Below are 21,073 nucleotides of genomic sequence, written 5' to 3'. Positions count from 1 at the left end.
AGACACTTATTGTATAAAACAGTTTCTATAAACAGCAAGTCTAGCAATTGCAATCAGAGCAAATGATATGAACAACAGAAACAGCAATCCTATATACCAGGCATGGGCAAATTTCGGCCCTCCAGGTGTTTCGGACTTCAACTCCCAGAAATCCCAGCCAGCTTACTGGCTGTTAAGAATTATGGGAAAGAGCCAAACTTTGTCCATGCTGGCTATATATTCATGTATAAATCTAAAAAAAAATCAGTCAAAAATCAACCTACAAAATCTGGGTTGAATTATGCATGGTTCAATGTAAGTACTGTATGTTAACTCTCTCTATATATAAAGGGAACCATCTCTTTTGAATGGCAAAAGATGAGAGCTTTGTCCATACTGGGAGAACCTAAAGAAGCACCAACCCTCTCCACCATGGTGCTGATTTTGGCCTTTCTGAATTCATAGATGCAGAAATGGCATCCACCAGGTTGGTTCCTTGAAGTGGCATTGATACTTTCTCCTCTCTACAGAATGACTCCTGACGTATGCACAGGTCATGTCAAAATCCACAATTTTGTCCCCAAAACCTGCCTTCAACTTACACATGAGGTCAACCTATACATTAGTGTATGTAGTGGTTCTGATCCACTATGGTTGGTGCTACTTAGTACATCAAATGTTACACATTTGTTTTTAAATGATGCTCTTTAGACTGTTAATTCTAGCATGAGTTAGAACATCCATATAGCACCTTAACAAAAATGCCACACACACAAAAATTCAAACAATGAATGAATCAGAACACAAATCATTGTTACATTATACTCAAGATCAGCCAAGACAGTTCTGACTATGCTACCTTCAGTGATACTACGTGGTTTTGAACACACCTGTTTCTTTTAACAGGAAGGGATGTATTACACATTCCTTGCTATCTTATTACAAATATCTAACTAAACATTTGAAAATGAAATCAATCAATAGCTAATCAATAGCTTTCAATAGCTTTTCAGAATGAACTAACTCTGTGATATTTGTTTTCCAAGTCAAAATTTAAACAGACAAATGTAGTATCTTGAAAAACACTGTAAACACAAGAAGCAGTGTTTCCTAACATATGGTTTTCAATTCTGTTGAAGAAATTACTTTTAAAACATGACATTTCAGTCTCTTGCAGGAACTTTCCTTTGTGATGTTCTAAGACTTTCATCCTGCCTACTCCTCTATGTACTGGAATTGGACCTTTTTCTCTCAAATGCATTTTTGTTACAGAACTGTCACATTTGGGAAAGAAAAAAATACCACGTGACATAGTAATTGTGTGGGTTTCTTAAAAGTATGTTAACTATAACTCACTTTACCATTGGTTCATTGGGTTTTCTGGCTCTGGGTTTTTTTGTGTGTTTTTTTTGGGGGGGGGACACATCTCTGTTTGTGGGACATTTTTGTTCTACTATACCTGTTAGAATTCTAAGCTGGATAGTAAAATAGCCCAAAATATAAAGTATAATTATTTGATTATCCCAGTTCACATGAGTAAAACAGGTTCTTGTTAATGTAGTTTGTATATTAAAATATGAGAATTTGGTTAGGTTTTTGTATTACACCTAATAAAGCAGGAAGATACGATAGTTTGATTCACAGGCAAGAAAGAGAAAAACAGAATCCCAAGAGTAAAATTATCCAAAAAAATATAGAAAAAGAGGAAATATGCTCTCTACTAGATGTTTTGATTTTTTTAAATTTCAGCTGAAGTCATAACTTCATATTTTCCATTTTCCTGTTTCTTTCTACTGCCCACTGTTCTAGTATCAGAGAGATCATTTGTAGATATACTATCTACCATTTGTGCAGTAATCATTCTTTTTAAGACCAGCTGCCTACACTCTGGAATCTCAGTAAGAAATTTTTGGGGGTTTCCAGTTTAATTTCTTACCATCATTTTTACACATATTTGATTTCAAAAAAGCTTGAGTTACTGTCATATGGATTCCTTCTTCTGTAGTACCTTCGAACTTTTCAGTGTCTTCACCATTTGAAGCACACTTCAAGAAGCAGGGTTTATTTTGTTCTTGAGCTTCTACACCGTCTGGCATTTTTGACGTAGTCACTGCCACAGAATTCTTTGTTTTTATCTCTGGTTTCTTTGACTTAACTAATCTCGACCTGGAGCTCTTTGCTATAAGCTCTCTTTCTTCCTTATGATTACCACTTGAAATGTGTGTGATAGAAGATGGCCTCCTTTCCTCCACATCCCCCCTAAGATTCTCAGGGCTATGTAGCTGTGATTTGCAGCAACTAAGAGCACCCTTTCTTTCCCTATACTTCGAAAGGTTTATGTTCTGCACTCTATGTTCTAAGAGAGAGAGGGATCTCCTCTTTGTTCTTTGTCCTTCAACATGATTCCCACACGTCTTCTGCTCAAACTGAATTAGTTTAGTCCTTGATCTAAAATTCCACGTTTTCTTCAGAGTCCCCCGTTTCAAATCAGAGCTGCTGGATATATTTTTAACTTTCTCCTGAACCCCCAATTTTATTAAGGAACATCTATGCTTTTTTGCACTCTGCATGCAGTCTGGGTTTTTTTGTCCAGCTTCTGGCAAGCAATTTATATTTTTCCCTGGGGCTATGTCTTTCTTGTGACATTGCCTTGAGGTGGTAACTCTATTCTTTCTGTCCTGTGTTGCTGATTTATTTTGCAAACGAATTCTACATGCAAGATGCGGCTGCTCTCCCTGCTTAATCTGAGCAGCTTTCTTTGATTTATTCCCTTCCATCAAAACTTCTTCTAACTTCATTACTACAATATGGTTTTCAACATTATTACTGGCAACAAAACAAAATAATGTGGGCTTCCTCTGATTTTTCCAGCCTTTCCATACAATCCCGAGGCACCTTTTTCAAAGCAATTAGCTTTTCCTACAGACACAATTTTAAACCATGAAATGGACCAGAACTTAGAAGTTCGGGATTACCTATGCTTTACTAATTAAGAGATATATAAACCAGCTAAACAATAAATCAAGAAGTCTTTTTGCCTTATTGGAGACTCCAATGATTTTTAAACCATGAAATAAACGGCAAACTTCCTCTAGAACAGTAGTTTCCAACCTTTGGGCCTCCAGGTGTTTTGGACTTCAACTCCCACAGTTCCTAACAGCTGAGATTTCTGGGAATTGGAATCCAAAACACCTGGAGGCTGAAAAGTTTGGAACCACTGCAATAGAAGCTCAAGATTACCTTTAGTTTATGAGACCTAGGCAGATGCAAACCAACTCTTCCTAGTTCAATAGAAATCAAGAAGTCTCCTAAATTTCCCCTTAAGGGAGACTCCAAAGTGATTGGTTTTAAACTGTAAAATAAACTACAAACGTCCTTGAGGAGTTCAGAATTACCTGTGGCTCATGAAACCAAAAGACAGAGATAAACTAACTCTTCTAGCCAAGGAATAAAAAACCAAAAAGTGACCCCAACCTAATTATTTTGAAAAGGCCTTCGTGAGTGATCCTCAAGCCTCGCCAAAGAGGCAAACCAAACAAGGTGGTTTTGTTTTCTCGTTGCCTGAGCCCTTCAAAGGTGAGATACTGAAGCGTTTGCAGGCAAGCGAGGAAGGGCGCTTCTGAGCCACCCACCGCCCTCACAAACCCCCCACGAACTACAAATCTAGGCTGGGCCGGAGTCAAGCGCAGGCCCCAAACGGGCCCTATGGGCGCAGCTGCCCTCTCCTGCCTTCTTCGCCCTCTTCCGCCGCTTAGAAACCTGACCAAAGCCTTCCCGAGGCAGCCACGCTCTTCGCCGCCGCCTCCTCCTTCCCTCCTGAACTCACTCCACAGAGCGAGGCTCGGCCCTTCCTCGGAGTAAATAGGGAGCGGGACGCGCCCCACGCAGGTGCCACGCGAGAAGGCTCTCTCCCTCCCCCTCCTCCACCATTTAGCCAGAGTTTTCTTCCATTTAGCTCCTTCAAATACATCCTAAGAGGCCATTAAGCCACAAGGAAAGGTTTCCTTCTCACACTATTACCAGAAGGCGGGTCTATCCCAAACGGACCCTGGAGAGAGAGAGAGAGCGCGCGCGTGTTTTAAAATGGCGCAGCTGCCTTGCACCCAGAATCAGGCCTTTTGGGCCCATGGTTTACAAAGGCAAAAGGAGTTATGAAGAAAGTTATTTTCTTTCTTTCCATCCTCGCTGGAAAAATATAGGCACTTCCTTACTTGTCGGGAAAAGCTGGACCTGAACTGCATTATATTATATCAGGGCCCTTCCACACAGCTATATAACCCAGAATATCAAGGCAGAAAATCCCACCATATCTGCTTTGAACTGGGTTATCTGAGGCCCCTTCCACACAGCTGAATAAAATCCCACATTATCTGATTTGAACTGGACTATATGGCAGTGTGGACACAGATAATCCAATTCAAAGCATATATTGTGGGATTTTTTGCCTTGATATTCTGGGTTATAGGGCTGTGTGGAAGGGCCCTTAGGCCACACTGCCCTATATCCCAGAATATCAAGGCAGAAAATCCCACAACATCTGCTTTGAATTGGGTTATCTGAGTCCACACTCAGATAATGTGGGATTTTCTGCTTTGATATTCTGGAATATAGGGTTGTGTGGTGGCCTGGGCAAACTTGGGCCCTCCAGGTGTTTTGGACTTCAACTCCTACAATTCCTAACAGCCGGCAGGGCCCAAGTTTGCCCAGGTCTAGTCTACACTTACCATGTAATGCTGTTTGAACTAAATTGCAGCTGTGGACAAGTCTACATAGGAATCACAAAACACAAATCAAGGAACATGAAAGGCACTGCCAACTAATTCAACCAGAGAAGTCAGCCATAGCAGAGCACTTGAACTAACCTGAACACAGTATATTATTTGAGAACTCTGAAATGCTGGACCACTCTAATAACCATCAGATTATCAGACTACACAGAGAAGCCATTGCAATCCTCAAATGTGGACAATTTCAACAGAAAGGAAACCAGAACAAAATCTGGTTACCAGTACAGTAGAGTCTCACTTATCCAACGCATTTTTGTAGTCAATGTTTTCAATATATCGTGATATTTTGGTGCTAAATTCATAAGTACAGTAATTGCTACAAAGCATTACTGCGTATTGAACTACTTTTTCTACCAAATTTGTTGTCTAACATGATGTTTTGGTGCTTCATTTGTAAAATCATAGCCTAATTTGATGTTTAATAGGCTTTTCCTTAATGCCTCCTTATTATCCAACATATTTGCTTATCCAACATTCTGCCTGCCCATTTATGTTGGATAAGTGAGACTCTACTGTATTTAAAAACACTCTAAAACCAGGACAGTGAATAAAGAACAACACTCAGAGAACGGGAATTCCAGATAAGAAACAATCAGGGCCACCTAGCACCTCCCAACAAAGGATCCCCCCAGGCAGGAAGCAGCTAGGCTTTGAAGCTCCAAGGCCATTGAATGCTAATCAAGGTGGTCAATTGCCTCAAGCAGACAAGAGTTCTTTCTCCCATCCTGGACATTCAACAGATATATAAACCCCAAGTGCCTAGTTTTCCAACAGACCACACAACCTCTGAAGATGCCTGCCATAGATGTGGGCAAAACATCAGGAGAGAATGCATCTGGAACATGGCCATACAGCCTGGAAAACTCAGCAACCCAGTGATTCCGGCCATGAAAGCCTTCAACAACACATTAAATTGAATTGCATTACAGTAGAGTCTCACTTATCCAAGCCTCGCTTATCCAACGTTCTGGATTATCCAACACATTTTTGTAGTCAATGTTTTCAATAAATCGTGATATTTTGGTGCTAAATTCGTAAATGCAGTGATTATTACACAGCATTATTTCGTATTGAACTACTTTTTCTATCAAATTTGTTGTAAAGCATGATGTTTTGGTGCTTAATTTGTAAAATCATAACCTAATTTGATGTTTAATAGGATTTTCTTTAATCCCTCCTTATTATCCAACATATTCGCTCATACAACGTTCTGCCGGCCCGTTTATGTTGGATAAGTGAGACTCTACTGTAATATGGATTTTAAACAGCTGTGTAGAAGGGGCCTTAGTTAAATTATGCCTTTCCATTAAAATGCCCCGAGTAGAATTACCCTGACAGTCTAACTCGCTAACATAACCATTAATTTTTTCTGTCCTTTCATCAGACAATTTTAGTTTGGGTTTTTGTTTCTCGAAACTTTATTTCTTGGAAGGCATGAGTTAGCTATAAGATGAAATGTTTCATGATGTATTAAAATTTGCAGTGTGTAGCTGCATGCAGAAGATTATCATCTTAAAAACAAGGCTCATAAGGCCTCTATTTGTTATTTGTCCATAAATGTCTGAATGATTGCAATCTTTGGATTAATAAAGAGTACTGAAAAGCCTCCCGTAGCACCAATTTCCCATTTGTTTATTTACCATGGGGAGCCCCTGGTGGCGCAGCTGATTAAACCGCTGAGATGCTGAATTTGCTGACCAAAAGGTTGGCGGACCGAATCCTGGGAGCGGGGTGAGCTCCCGCTGTTAGCCCCAGATTCTGCCAACCTAGCTGTTCAAAAACATTCAAATGTGAGTAGATCAATAGGTATCGCTCCAGCAGGAAGGTAACGGTGCTCCATGCAGTTATACTGGCCACATGATCTTGGAGGTGTCTACGGACAGCACTGGCTCTTTGGCTTAGAAATGGAGCTGAACACAAAGCTCCAGAGTCAGACACAACTAGGCTTAATGTCAGAGGAAAAAAAGATTTTTCCCTGACATTATGCTTTACTGAGTATTAGCTTTACTGAATATCTATAACATTTAAATCACTCTATTAATAATAATAATAATAATAATAATAATAATAATAATAATAATAATAATAATTTATTACTCACTTCTCCCTGCAGCTCAAGGTGGATAATAGATTCCTTAACATGGAACTATTGTTCAAAATACAGTAGAGTCTCACTTATCCAACATTCGCTTAGCCAGCGTTCTGGATTATCCAACAAAGTCTGTCTCCCACTTGGATCCACAGCTATTTCTCTAGGCAGCAAGGATTGAACTTTTTACGGATTGAATTTCCGACAATGTTGTTACTGTAAGTTCATTTTACGCATTTCTATCTTTATTTGTAGTCAATTTGTTAGTAGCCAAAGTTTTGTAGTTAATGTTATCAATACATTGCAATGTTTTGGTGCTAAATTCGTAAATACAGTGATTACTACATAACGTTACTGTGTATTGAACTGCCTTTTCCTGTTGATTTGTTGTAAAACATGATGTTTTGGTGCTTAATTGGTAAAATCATAACGTAATTTGATGTTTAATAGGTTTTTCCTTAATCCCTCTTTATTATCCAACATTTTCGCTTATCCAATGTTCTGCCAGCCGTTTATGTTGGATAAGTGAGACTCTACTGTATTTAGATTAGTCTACCAGTAGATGGTGCTGCACTGGTATACTTTGTAGCCATTTACCTAATTAACCATTATCGTAAGTAATTATAACTCCAAATTCTAGTAATCATAAATCCAAATGCCTTCGACAGTAATCTATTTGGTTGCAGCCTTCCAGACCACCTAATATTGTCCCAATGGAGTATAACAAAGGCATATGACAAGAAGACCAGATATGCTATTTTCGGGAACAGCCACAATGAACATAACAGTAGTTTTAGCTGTGCAAACATACTACTCTCTCCATTGTCAAAACCTGAGATTCCAAGTTCTGGACTCAATGTAGTAGTACAGGTGAACTGAATTTAAGTCTCCAAGCTCAGCATTTCTCTCTGTCTCCTTCTCTGGATTAAGTTTCAATTTGTTCAACTCTCAGCCAGTTTATTACTCAAAATAAACACTTTGACAGGTTCCTTAGATTTACAGATTTTAAGTTACAAGTGGGTGTCTCTTATTGTATTGATGGCTGTTACGTGGCTTCAAATTGTTTCTGAAATCAGAATATGGAAGGGTGGTTGGAAATTTTACAATATGATGTGGGCGAGGGGCATTTCTAAGCAAAGGGCCTTCAATAATCTCTTTAGGTGTGTCGGAATCTCATGATGTATACATTAAAAGCCCTCATCCACTCAAACAGTGTTTCTCTATGCACATACTGCGTTTATAAGTACTGTAGTATAATTTGAAAATATTTTTTCCTGACAGCAGATGTACAACATCTTTTAAAAAAAGCTAATAAATAACCAGAACACACTCAATCCTCCATTCTCTTTATCTTTATTATAGGGCACCTTGATACAAAAATAGTTTATTCCATAATGTCTTAAAAGATCTTGTAGCACCTTCTGCCTCGACATCATGTTCCAATTGCTTCTCATCAGAATTTATGGTGAATTTTATCAATCAAAGAAGTGGAAATAAGGTTGAATCATAGAGCTGGAAGAGACCATATGGGCAATTCAGTCCAACTTTCTGCCATGCAGGAACACACAATCAAAGCACTCCCAACAGATGGCCATATAGCTTCTTTAAAAAAAAAAAAACCAAGAGAAGGAGACTTAACCTTGCTTCAAGGCCACATATTCCAATGCCAAACAGCCCCTACCATCAGGAAGGTCTTCCTAACATTAAGTGGAATCTCTTTTCCTGCAGCAAAAAATACCCCCCTCCATGTGATATCCTTTTTCAGCCTTAAAGGGCTTGGTTTTCAAACCTTTGATCATTTTGGGGGCCTTCCACACAGCCATATAACATTGTCAAGGTAGATAATCCACAATATCTGCTTTGAAGTGGGTTATTTAAGTCCACACTGCCATATAGTCCAGTTCAATGTGGATTTTATACAGCTGTCTGGAAGGGGCCTTGGTCTCCCTTCTCTGGACACTTTCTAGCTGCTCAATATTCTCCTTAAATTCTAGGGCCCAGAACTGAACACAATATTCTAGGCAAACAAGGATTTCATTGGCATTCCAGTTTTAAATCTTCAAAAATATTTTTTGAAGTTTCCACATTTTTGTTGCAGCAATTGTTCTGTGGAATAATAGCTATACAAGGCAGGAATTAGCCGTTATCTCTGAGACCTCTTCTACACTGCCATATAATCCAGATTATCAAAGCAGATAATCCACATTATCTGCTTTGAACTAGATTATATGAGTCTACACCGCCATATAATCCAGTTCAAAGCAAATAATCTGGATTGTATATAGTAGTGTAGAAGGGGCTTGGTATTCCTTGTTGAAGAAAACCCACTGAAAAATTCATGGGGTCACCATAAGTTGACAAGTGACTTGAAGGCACATAAAAACACACAATTATTCACTTCCGTTGCTGTTTGCATTTGTAATTGAGGCAATGCTTAGAACTGCTACAAACCTTGAATAACTATAAAGTAACCAATGGGTCTTTCACAAATCACTTGAATGCACTAAGTTGACCATTGTTCCAGAGAGCAAAGCCAACAAAAATGGAAAAGTGTTTCATATTTCTTCAGTGTAATTTCATCCCACATCTTAAAGAATAATCAGCTCTTGTCCCATTTTAGCCACTTGGATACCAAATAAAAATTTCAGAGAGGTACTAATACATAAGTACTAAATATTCAGCATTATTATTTCAGAGTTCACAAGGGTGGCCTTTTAGGCCCTTTCAACACTGTCCTATATTCCAGGATTTGATCACATATTATCTGCTTTAAACTGGATTATATTAGTCTCTACTGCCAGATAATCAGGGATAAGAGGATAATCTGGGATCAGATCCTGGGATATATGGCCATTTCATTCTGTCCTGACTTGCATAGCCAAAGGTGAGGGAACATAGAAGCTGAAAATACGATGGATGACATCAGGTTGATCAGATTTGCTTTTATAACATACTTTGAGTGTTATCTGTATTTTACAGATAATTAGAAAGTATTTCACAATGACGCTGCTTTCTTTAATTATCACTGAGTTCATAGCCAAACCAAAATTTGAATTGGCAACCTTTCAGGGTTTTAAGCCATGATCTTAATAACTCTGATACCAGTACCTTTTCAGCAAGGTGCAGCACACGCAACTTCCTCCAATTTCTGTAGCCACTCTTTCCATGAAGTTCCTAGCATTTAAAACATTTAAATTTCAGTGTTGTATCTATGAGTAGCACTTTATGTACAAAATCAAGAGGGCAGGTTTCGCTCCTGAGGATTAGAACTTAAATTTTGTCACAGAGGAAAAAGAGGTGAGGAGTGAAGGCAGAGCTAAACAAGAAAAACATGGGTTTTTTTTAACCCACAGATACTAATCAAGCTTATTTTCGATTGAAAGAATGATGGAAGTCCCAAGAAGCGTGTGCAAGTTGTACAGGAGACTCTAAATGAATAAGTGAAACTATGTATATTGGTTTTGTAGTTATGCAGATCATACTGTATTACAAACTCAATTTTTGAATGTCTTTAGTTTTGTTTCAGACCACTACCGTGATTTGAGTTGGTTGCTTTCTTCTACAGTTGTTTAATATAATGCTTCTTCTGCTTTTGCCTATCTCTGACATGGATGCTGGACCATGTAAGGATGTTCATGTTCAGAGATGCAGAACATCCCTCCCAGCAGCGCAGCAAGCGACCATTTATTTTTAATTGCTCCCCACAGAGGAGGCCAATTAAGGATGAAGACAGCAGGGTAAGGATCACTCACAAACCCTTTGAAGGGCACAGCATCGGCATTTGCTTTGCCGGAAGGCTGCCATTAACACATTTCATTTGTGCAGGAATGCAAACACTTGGACATACTCTGGAGGAGGAAGTGTAATACAGCTTTGCTTCAACTATGTTTTAGTGCAGATGGCAAGAAAAAGGACAGAATATCACCCTTAGGTTATAAAGTTTGAAAATTAGATTGGTGGTCTTTACCCATTCCTGTTTGAGCAGGAAACACCTGTTCTAGAAGCTCTCAGACTTCTACTTCTCACTCTTTATAAATAAACAGTATCACTAGCATACATATATCAAATTTATACTATTTTGTCCACCAAAACCAGAAAAAATGATATATTGTGTTTTCAAAGGTGAACTGAACCACCTAAACTGGGCTTTACAGGCCAATGGATACTCCACCTCGGATATCAGAAGAGCTGCAAGACCAAGAACAAATCACGAGAGTAAAGACAAAGATCCACCCAGAGGAAAAGTGTTCTTACCATACATCAAGGGAACCACTGACTGCATAGGGAAGCTGATGAAGAAACACAACCTACAAACTATCTACAGACCCTCTAAGAAAATTCCCACGTGTTTAGAAAAGGACCACAATTCATGTGTTATATGTCTGAGGCACAATATCTGGCACTTCCAATCAAGTAATCAAGTAACAAGTGATAGCACAGACATCTGCCTGAGATACTGGAAAGTCATAGCAAATTAAGGCAGACACTATTGAGCTATATGGACAAGTGGCTTGACTCCAAATTCATATGTTTCTGATTGTGGAGATTCCACATACCCATACATAAATATACACTATTCTGAAGGCATATAGGTTAGTGTTATTGCATTACATTCTGTGGCTGCAAATTCTACAAATTGCCATAACTTACACATCAAGAGAAAATGAACCTTCTTTGTCCTGAATCTACTGCCAATCATTTTACTGGATGATCCAGACCCTAATATTGGGGGATTTCTGCTTATTTAATCTAACCACCTACTGTATACAATTAATTACATGTATGAATTTCGAAATTCACGTATTTTACTAAACTATGTTCAGAAAACGAATAGTCCCATTCCTGATGTGTTTATGAGCCTCCCTATACCCTCCAGTATACATCTATGGGATGCTTCCAATTAAAGTATAGTCAAAATATAGGGTTCACGGATATTCATATTTGAATTCAACAAATGCTACATTCAGCAAAGGACAAGAGGGATCCTCTCGCCTCTGCAGAAGTCTACAGTATACCATGCAGCCGTGGACAAGTCTACTTCGGGACCACCAAACGCAGCATTGTCCAGACATGAATTAAGGAACGTGAAAGGCACTGCAGAATAACTCAACCAGAGAAGTCAGCCATAGCAGAGCACTTGATAAACCAACCTGGACACAGCATATTATTGGGGAACACAAAAATGCTGGACCACTCTAACAACTATCATGTCAGACTACTCAGAGCATGTGAGTAGCATGTGGATAATTTCAACAGAAAGGAGGAAACCATGAAAATGAATGAAATCTGACTGCCAGTATTATTAAAAAAAACTCTAAAATCAGGATAGTAAATAAAGAATGACTCTCAGACATGAAACAATCAGGGCCAGCTAACACCTCCCAACAAAAGATTCCCCCAGGCAGGAAACAACCAGGCTTTGAAGCCACAAGGCTATTAAATGCTAATCAATTGCAACATTCACACTTGCCTCAAACAGACAAGAGTTCTTTCTCCCACCCTGGGCATTCCACAGATATATAAACCCCATTTGCCTAGTTTCAAACAGATCTCACAACTGCTGAGGATGCCTGCCATAGACATGCATGAAATGTCAGAAGAGAATGCTTCTGGAACATGGCCATACAGCCCGAAAAACTCACAGCAACCCATTTGATATATTGTTTGTAAACCTGTGATTAATAAATGAATTCTTTGGCACTTAGTATGGACCTTTCAATCTCTCTTTTTCTATCTTACATCCACATGCAGGATTGGATCCAGATTTTGGCATATACAACTGGATTGGCTGAAATGCACTTTCTCACTCATCCTTTCAACAGCAAGCCCTGAAGCCCTTTGAAAACACACTGGGAAATGATGCTGAATAGGATCAGCTGAGATGGGAAGCAAGGAATCTCTTGAAAGGGAAAGAGGGATTTACACAAAATCCTTTTGTCCATTGAAGACAGATCCTAAATTGAAGCTCTAGAAATTCTCTCCTACAACCCCCCCCCCTAAAATCGGTTTATATTATTTGTTAATCACATTAATTTTGGCTAAAATAACAACAAACCTTGCTACAAACCTTTACTTACTTACCTAAGAGTAGGCTCAAATCAATGCAGAAATCTCTACTTTGGGGCAGATATATGATGACATCTATAATAAAAATAAATAAAAGACACTGAGTTTAAACGGTGAAAGTTTGTGCAATATATAACATGTAGATTTATTCTAGTTGTGATTAATTTCCCTTTACAATCCATTTATAAACAGAGACAGTTTGAATACATTAAAAACATTACTGATTGCTCAGTGAATAGATTAAACCACCAAGAGTTTCAAAGAGCTTGTGACTTTAAAACTTCTTGAGTGCACAGCAGGAATATTGCCAAGGTTTCTTTCATGAAGAGAATGAAACTTCATTCTGATTTTCCTCAGTTCCCACTCAAACGTCCTCTTCATCTCATCAGTGTTACATAGAGTGGTTATACAGAATACCTTGGATCTTGCTTTCACCCTAAAACAAACAAACAAATGCTGTCGGCAGAGAACATCTTTAGAAAACATACTCTTCAAATTTGTTCCAGTTTTTAAGGATTTTCTTGTCGGTAATATTTGTTCTTATTGTGATGTGAGAATGTATTTTAATCTATCAGTTACTGTCAGAGAAAATGTTTTTCAATCTGGTATGTTTATTTTACTGAAATCGTTGGTGTTTTCAGAACAGTTTTAAAAGACTACAAAGTCCCAGATTTTGTTCCTGTTCTTTCTGATTTCATTTTAGCAATCCACACACAATTTATTTATCCCAGAATAATATCTCTCAGAACAATGGCTGGATCTACACTGCCAAACAACACAGTTTGAACTGTATTCTGTGATCAGTGTACACCTATTTAATGCAGTTCAATGCAGTTCAAATTGCGTCATTCGGCAGTGTATATCCAGACAAAAAGAGACCAGCTCCCCAGGTCAGTTTAATTGTAAAAGTATTTGTAAAAGACAGGAACAAAATTTGAGCTCTTTCAGTCTTTGTGTGCTTATAGCCTGTTTGAAGATTTATTATGTATCATAGTTACTGTATAAATACAGACGCTGAAAAGCCTGGCAGTATGGTTCTTACAACTGCTGTAACTAGGTAAGAACTACCAACATGCTGTCTTGCTGTCTTATGTCCTCATTCAGAAGATTTCACCTCACTTTCTATACTTGGGATAGTTGGGATTTGAAAAATTTGACTTCTTGAGGAAACAAGAATTGATGAGAAAGCTTCAGTTGAGACACCTTTTCCCCATGATAACTCTTTCAGAAGTGAATTTTATTACGGATTGATGATGATAAATGGAAGCTCTTATGTGTGCCTGCGATCCAGAGTCACATGCAGAACAATAACATGCCACTCAGGTTTGCAGAACAAAAATACAGGAACTTTACTAATTCAAAGAGATCAAGAAAACACAGTTATATTTACAATGATCCCTCTGATTGCTTACAGAAATCCACAGTCATAAACCGTCCATTCTCAGTCCACAAATCAGTATACAGTCCTGGTTCTTCTCCCTCTTTTCTCAGCAGCAAACAGGCCTCAAAATAGCAAGGCCTCTCTGAGTATACTGCTCTCTTCACCAGCAGTACTCAGTCAGCATTGAAATACTTGTCCAAACTGGTTCTGCAGCAGCAGAACAGAAACAGTATCAAATCAATCCCCATGTAAAGACCTTAGTCTTAGTCAGTCTTAGTCAGTCGGTTTCATGCACTTCATCTTCCAGTTAACACACACAGCACAGTGCCTTTGCAAACCATGACAAATTTCTCTCCCTGGGGGTATCTTTCTCTCACTTCCTGTTGTCTCACCCCTGTTCTTAACAATGAATTGTTTGTAAGTTGAATGTTTGTAACTCGGGGACTGTAAGTATTTTGGTTCCCAAACATGCCCTTGTTTTATATATGACTAAGTTAGCCATGCATATATGCAGCAGTTCTATGTGAGAAAGAGTTGTCCATATTTTTAAAAAACTGATCTACTCTCTGAGAACATGGATGTTGGTTGATTTTGTTATTCCTGTTGTTTACATGTGACATGATTAAATTCTGAAGCACTCATCTTAGTTGTAAATATGGCTCATCCTGCCACACCCTTTCCCTTAAAGAATCAGTATAAATGTATCCTTCAGTGGAATACGGAATCTTCCTGAAGACATTAGTGTGTTGAACGCAAAATGCTTTTAGACTCCTTCTGTGGCTTAAAAGGCTCCCCGTGGGGCTGCACAAAACTCTCTGCATATGTAATCCATCTTTCTGTCTCCCACAAGCTTCCTGCACTTGACTGAGAAATCGCTAGCTGGCTGGAGTCCAGGCAATGGGAAATGATCCTTCTGGTATTCATGGCGTTTGCACTGCTAGAATAAAACTCTTCTGGATCACTTTTGAATCACATCGTTTCCACTTTTGATAATACATGGAAACCATTTATCAGCTTCACGAGTAAAAGTAAATTGAAACTTTCAATTAAGACTTTGGATGGATAATTATTAAATACATTATCATAATGATATGCAATGGGTGAGATTTGAATAAGTAAAAGTAATAATTGACAAAGCTGTATTTCTATAACACTGTGGAAACTCTTTTAAATAGGATTTTAAAAAAATAAATAAAAAGCAATGAATTTCTTCTTACTATTTTCCATTAAAGCCCCTCTTTGTGGAGTGTCTGGGAGTTATTTGTTCCATCAATAGTTCTTCCCATCTCAATGGCAGATCTCTCCAGCTTTTTCTGAGATAGCATCAACCTCTTGATTGTTTACTGGACTAAAGCCCATGTTATGCAGTCAGTGAGTTTTCCAAGCAAAGTCACAACATATTTTTTTCCATTTTTTAATAATGGGTTTAATGGTGTTCTAGGTATGTTCATCATTTGGATTTTTAAAATAACCTAGTCATTGTTTTTGCACAACTTTCTCCCAGAGTCCATTTTCATGAAACTATTCATGAAAACTCAGGGGCCATCCAGAAGCAATTGTTATTTAATCAGAGATCATGTCACATTGCAGTTGCAACCAAACTGACTCAATTCAGCCACTTCTGTGATTTCTGGCAGAAGTACCAATTAATCATTTGTTTTTTTTTACCACGGAGAGCCCCGGTGGCAAAGTGGGTTAAACTATTGAGCTGCTGAATTTGCTCACCAAAAACTCGGCAGTTTGAACCTCGGGAGTGGAGTGAGCTCCTGCTGTTAGCCCCAGTTTCTGTCAACCTACCAGCTCAAAAGCATGCAAATGTGAGTAGATCAATAGGTACCGTTCCGCAGGAAGGTAATGGCACTTCATGCAATCATGCCGGCCACATGACCTTGGAGGTGTCTATGGACAATGCCAGTTCTGTGGCATAGAAATGGAGATGAGCACCAACCCTCAGAGTCTGTGCTCAGCGGTTTAACCCACTGTGCCACTGGAGGCTCCATAAGTAGTAGTAGTAGTAGTAGTTGTTATTATTATTGTTATTGTTATTATTATTTTATTATGACACAGCAAACAAGATAGATATGCTGGATTTCGTATCACAAGTCAAACACTTCCCAAGTGTCTAGGACTGTGTGATGTATTATTATTATTATTATTATTATTATTATTATTATTATTGTTATTATGTATCTGGATTTGTGAACAAAAGCTAGTTTAGCTTTAAAATAAAATGCCTATTGCTTAATTAGAAATGCAGTACAGTAGAGTCTCACTTATCCAACGTTCTGGATTATCCAACGCATTTTTGTAGTCAATGTTTTCAAAATATCATGATATTTTGGTGCTAAATTCGTAAATACAATAATTACTACATAGAATTAATGCGTAATGAACTACTTTTTCTGTCAAATTTGTTGTATAACATGATGTTTTGGTGCTTACTTTGTAAAATCATAACCTATTTTGATGTTTAATAGGCTTTTTCTTAACCTCTCCTTATTATCCAACATATTCGCTTATCCAACATTCTGCCGGCCCGTTTATGTTGGATAAGTGAGACTCTACTGTATTGGCAAATATTTTCATCTCTTTCTTTGGCATGCACGCTGACCACCTACCTATAAACTCCCACACACCTTTAAAAAATAATAATGCTTATTTTATTCCAGATTTTATATCCTGAATTCTGTTAGGAATTACCAGTTGTCTGCAAATCACCTTCACCTGCACCTATGGAATACAAGGTAGTCATAATTTTCTGCAGTATAAAAATAAGGCAGTTAAATTATCCTTCCCACAGAATAATGCCTATGTTGTTATGAAAATACTTCTCATAAAAATTATACAACAGGAACACAAAGGAGGCAATAAAAGAAAGCTCTGCAGTTTGATTTTATTGTTAATAGTTTTAATGCAGTAAACTGTTCATGTAGTGTTTTGACAAACTATTGTGTGGTGCCTTTTCTACATTTTGGGTGAAGATTTATGGAATAAATCCAAACTATTTTAAATATTGTAAAATATTAGGACATTATTTCAGAGCTATAAAATAGACAATACTCCCAGTTCATCTAGTAATGTATTTCATTGTTTGTTTCTGATGTCATTACTATTGCTTTTAAATATATTTAAAACATTTTTTGCAAATAAAAGAAGATGATATATTTATGCAAATAACTGTATCAACTTGAAATATTCGTCTTACCATTAGGCACAGTGTTTTATTTATCATGTTACCCTAAGATGTGGCTATCGTTCCCCCAGCACATTTCAGTATCTGAAAGTATTTGTTGTGTGACTGACACATTTTCTGAACAGCTTTGTGAAATAGTATTTGTTTAACCTATCAAATGATTCATGCCAGAATGAGGATTTGGAATAGGTAAGCCCAATGTTCAATCCACTACATTAATGCTGCTGTGCAATTAGCATGATTAGTTAATCACTTTATGCTATTTGAATACACCGAGACAGAAATATGCCCATTAATTAAAACAGGTGCATAATATGGCAATAATAGTTCCCCACCTCTATAGAGGCAAGTAATCCATTATGTATATCAAATGTATATCATATTTCAGACCTCTGCCCTTGCAATCTGCAGACTGTACAACTCTTCAGGGGCTCAAGAAAATGAAGTGATACGTCTTTACTATTTTGAACAATAAGCAACACTTTATTGCTTCTCCAATTTCCTAGCATCTCCAAAGAATCTGCAGACTGATTATTATTAAATAAATGCTTTTATTTGAGTTCAGAAGTATTTCATGGATCCCTCATGAGGTGTACTAAATAGATCCTACTCTGCTGAAAAAACTTGGGTGTGGGCTGGTAGCAACTTGTATGTGTGTGTGTGTGTGTGTGTGTGTATGTATATATATATATATATGCATGCAAGGGGTGGTGCTGCTAAGCCGTAGAACTTGCTGAGAGGAAGGTCAGTGGTTTGAATCTGCAGGACAGGGTGAGCTCCCACTGTTAGCCCCAACTTCTGCCAAGCTAGCAGTTAAAAAACATGCAAATGTGAGTAGACCAATAGGTACTACTTCAGCGGGAAGGTAACGTCACTCCATGTGGTTAAGCTGGCCACATGACCTAGGAGACAACGCCAGCTCTTCGGCTTAGAAATGGAGATGAGCACTGCTCCCCAGAGTTGGACTCAAAACTAGACTTAATGTTAAGGGGAAACCTTTACCTTCATATATATATGCATTGCTTATAGTCAGCAACCAGTATAAACTTGTAGTTCTGCAAGGGCTTGGCATGAGAACCAATAGTCTATATATTCTCCGTAATTACTCAGTGGGTATCAGAAAGGGATATCACATACCACCCAATATCTCACAAATGAAAACCTGGAAAAATGTAGCCAAGCAGCATCATAGTGTGGTATTAGAGGGAGCTGAAAACGTGAAATAAAGTTGTAATAGGGACTATTGTAGGGACCATAAGCCAGAAAAATAGTAAACTTTTGCCTAACGTAGCTTTGCCTCTAGCTAGCCTTTATATAGACAATAGCTAGCCTTTATATAGACAATATAAGCACTTTGTATGAACCAAAGTAGTATGTGCAACACAGGGCCTGTGCCCCTCCCTTCCTGTGAGCTGGTGCCTTTCTATAGGAAGCTCCAAGACCAAAAGTTAGCTTGAAATCAACAAGTGAGGTCACAGGTATTGTCAGAGACAGAACGCCAGCAATTAAAACAAAACTCAGTTTATTGAGGTTACAGAACTAAAAAACGCCCGTAGGAAACAAAGAACAGGGCAAACACTTGACTTCAGTGTGAAAAGTAACAAAAAGCAGCTCAGTTTGAGCTTAAACGGTTCAAAGGAATAAACCGGGTTAAACAGAAGTATAATCCGGAATAAATCAAAGTGCTTACTTCAGCCTGGCAAACAATGCAAACAAAAGAGGATCAACAGGAGTCAGAATGTAAACAACAGACTGGTGGCAGATTCCTCTCTGCTACTCAGAAACAGCAGGGGGAGTAAACCAGGCTTGTTTATCCCTTCCTGCAGCGGACGAAAGCGTGGTCGTAGTCAGGATTCAGTTTGAGGTTCAGCGGTCAACGAAATCTAGGTCCAAGCACAGCGGTCAGGGTAACGGCAGTCAGCGGGGTCCCAATCCGGTCCAGAGGTCTATAGCCAAGAGTAGTCGTCCAGAAATCCAAGAGTCTCACCGGTAGCCAGCAGAAGGGATAATCCGGAATCGAAGTCAGTCAGTTCAGCGTCAATCCAGTAAGTAGGTATTGCCCGTCAAAAAGACGACGGAGGTCCAAGCTATTGAGATTAAACACAAGTTGCACAGAGGAAAACCCCGCACAGTTCCTCCCGCCATCAATGCCCAGTGTCCTTGGTAAACTTACGTATCCAGCAATGAATCACACCCGTCTTCAGGAAGTTCCCCAACAAGAGCCCAAGCGTCCGTCCAGATTACCTTGCCCAACGCAATTAGACATTGATCCCAAACCCCATTTTATCCCAGTTCAAGCTCATCATCGCTGTCAGCTGCCATCCCAATTCCAGACGCCCCAACATCATCATCCTCATCAGAGCTTAAGCACCTTTGACTACGCCCCACAGCATCCCCAGCTGTGGATCCCGCTCCATCCCTCCAGCCAGTCCATGGGTCTGATCCTGCAACCCGCCAATCACCTCCCATGCTGTCATTGCCTGTTTCCCCAACACCCAAATCCTCCGTCACGCGAGTCCATTCCATGTCATCCTCCTCCGAGCTGGCCATCTCCTCCTCCAAGCCCTGAGAAAAACCCTCAAATGATTCCTCATCTGTCGGGTCTGTAAACAAATCCCGGAGCCGTTTTCTTTCACGCTCCTCGAAAGAGTCTGACTCTCGAGGAGTCTTATGACCCCTTCTTCTATTATCGGAGCCCGAAGGCTCAACCATAACAGGTATCACTTATGCCAAGTAGGTGTGGAAGGTGGGGAAGATTCTCAGCCATTGGTCAATTTTAGATAAGCCGAGATATAAATTCTTTGTTTACGATGCATATGTTACAACGGTCATTTGCATGGTACAGATGCACAAAATGGGTACCTTATGGCTGTTTTGCCTTATCATCAGCTGTGATAATAATAAAAGGCTTGTTTTATTGCTCTCTTGGAATTCTCTCCTTTACTTCCCCTCTGGGCTAGTCTCCAACACTATCACTGCCACATTTGTATTGGTATTGCAAACAGGTCAGCCATCAGCATGGAAACTGGTGCCTACCAAGGCCTTCTACAATTAATACTGGGGGTACCATATTTTTTCTTACTTTAAAGAACATTTGCCAGTCAAGGGGAGTCTCCCTCCCCAAAATTTTGCTTAATGGTTAATCCAGCCTCACCCGGCCTGTTGCTCTCATGTAGAATCACAGAATCATGGAGTTGGAAAACACCTCATAGGTAATCCAGTCCAACCCCCTGCCAAAACGCGGGAAAATTGCATTCAAAGCACCCCCAACAGATGGCCATCCAGCCTCTGCTTAAAAGCCTCCGAAGAAGGAGCCTCTACCACACTCTGGGGCAGAGAGTTCCACTGCTGAACAGCTCTCACAGTGAGGAAGTGTTTCCTAATGTTCAGGTGGAATCTCCTTTCCTGTAGTTTGAAGCCATTGTTCCGTCCTAGTCTTCAGTACAGTGGAAAACAAGCTTGCTCCTTCCATAGAGTGGGAGTATAGGAAGGGAAATGCTAGTTCTGTGCTTCATAATTGAAGCAATATATATTGCTATCTGAAGCAGAAGGCAGGAATCATTAAGGCCAGAGTCATT

At 39.0% G+C, this 21,073-nt stretch overlaps 1 protein-coding gene across 1 annotated transcript in view; it reads right to left on the bottom strand.

Annotated features, from left to right (window-relative positions):
• topaz1 (testis and ovary specific TOPAZ 1) overlaps positions 1-21,073 on the bottom strand; it is a 107,440-nt gene that overhangs the window by 53,724 nt on the left and 32,643 nt on the right. Inside the window, exon 2 of the mRNA XM_062957851.1 lies at positions 3,806-3,950. Coding sequence (XP_062813921.1) covers positions 3,806-3,950 — 145 coding nt within the window. The remainder of the gene's footprint in view (positions 1-3,805; positions 3,951-21,073) is intronic.

The sequence above is a fragment of the Anolis carolinensis genome, chromosome 6, assembly GCF_035594765.1.
Source record: "Anolis carolinensis isolate JA03-04 chromosome 6, rAnoCar3.1.pri, whole genome shotgun sequence".
Lineage (NCBI taxonomy): Eukaryota > Metazoa > Chordata > Lepidosauria > Squamata > Dactyloidae > Anolis > Anolis carolinensis.
This window is presented reverse-complemented; position numbering and strand designations above follow the sequence as displayed.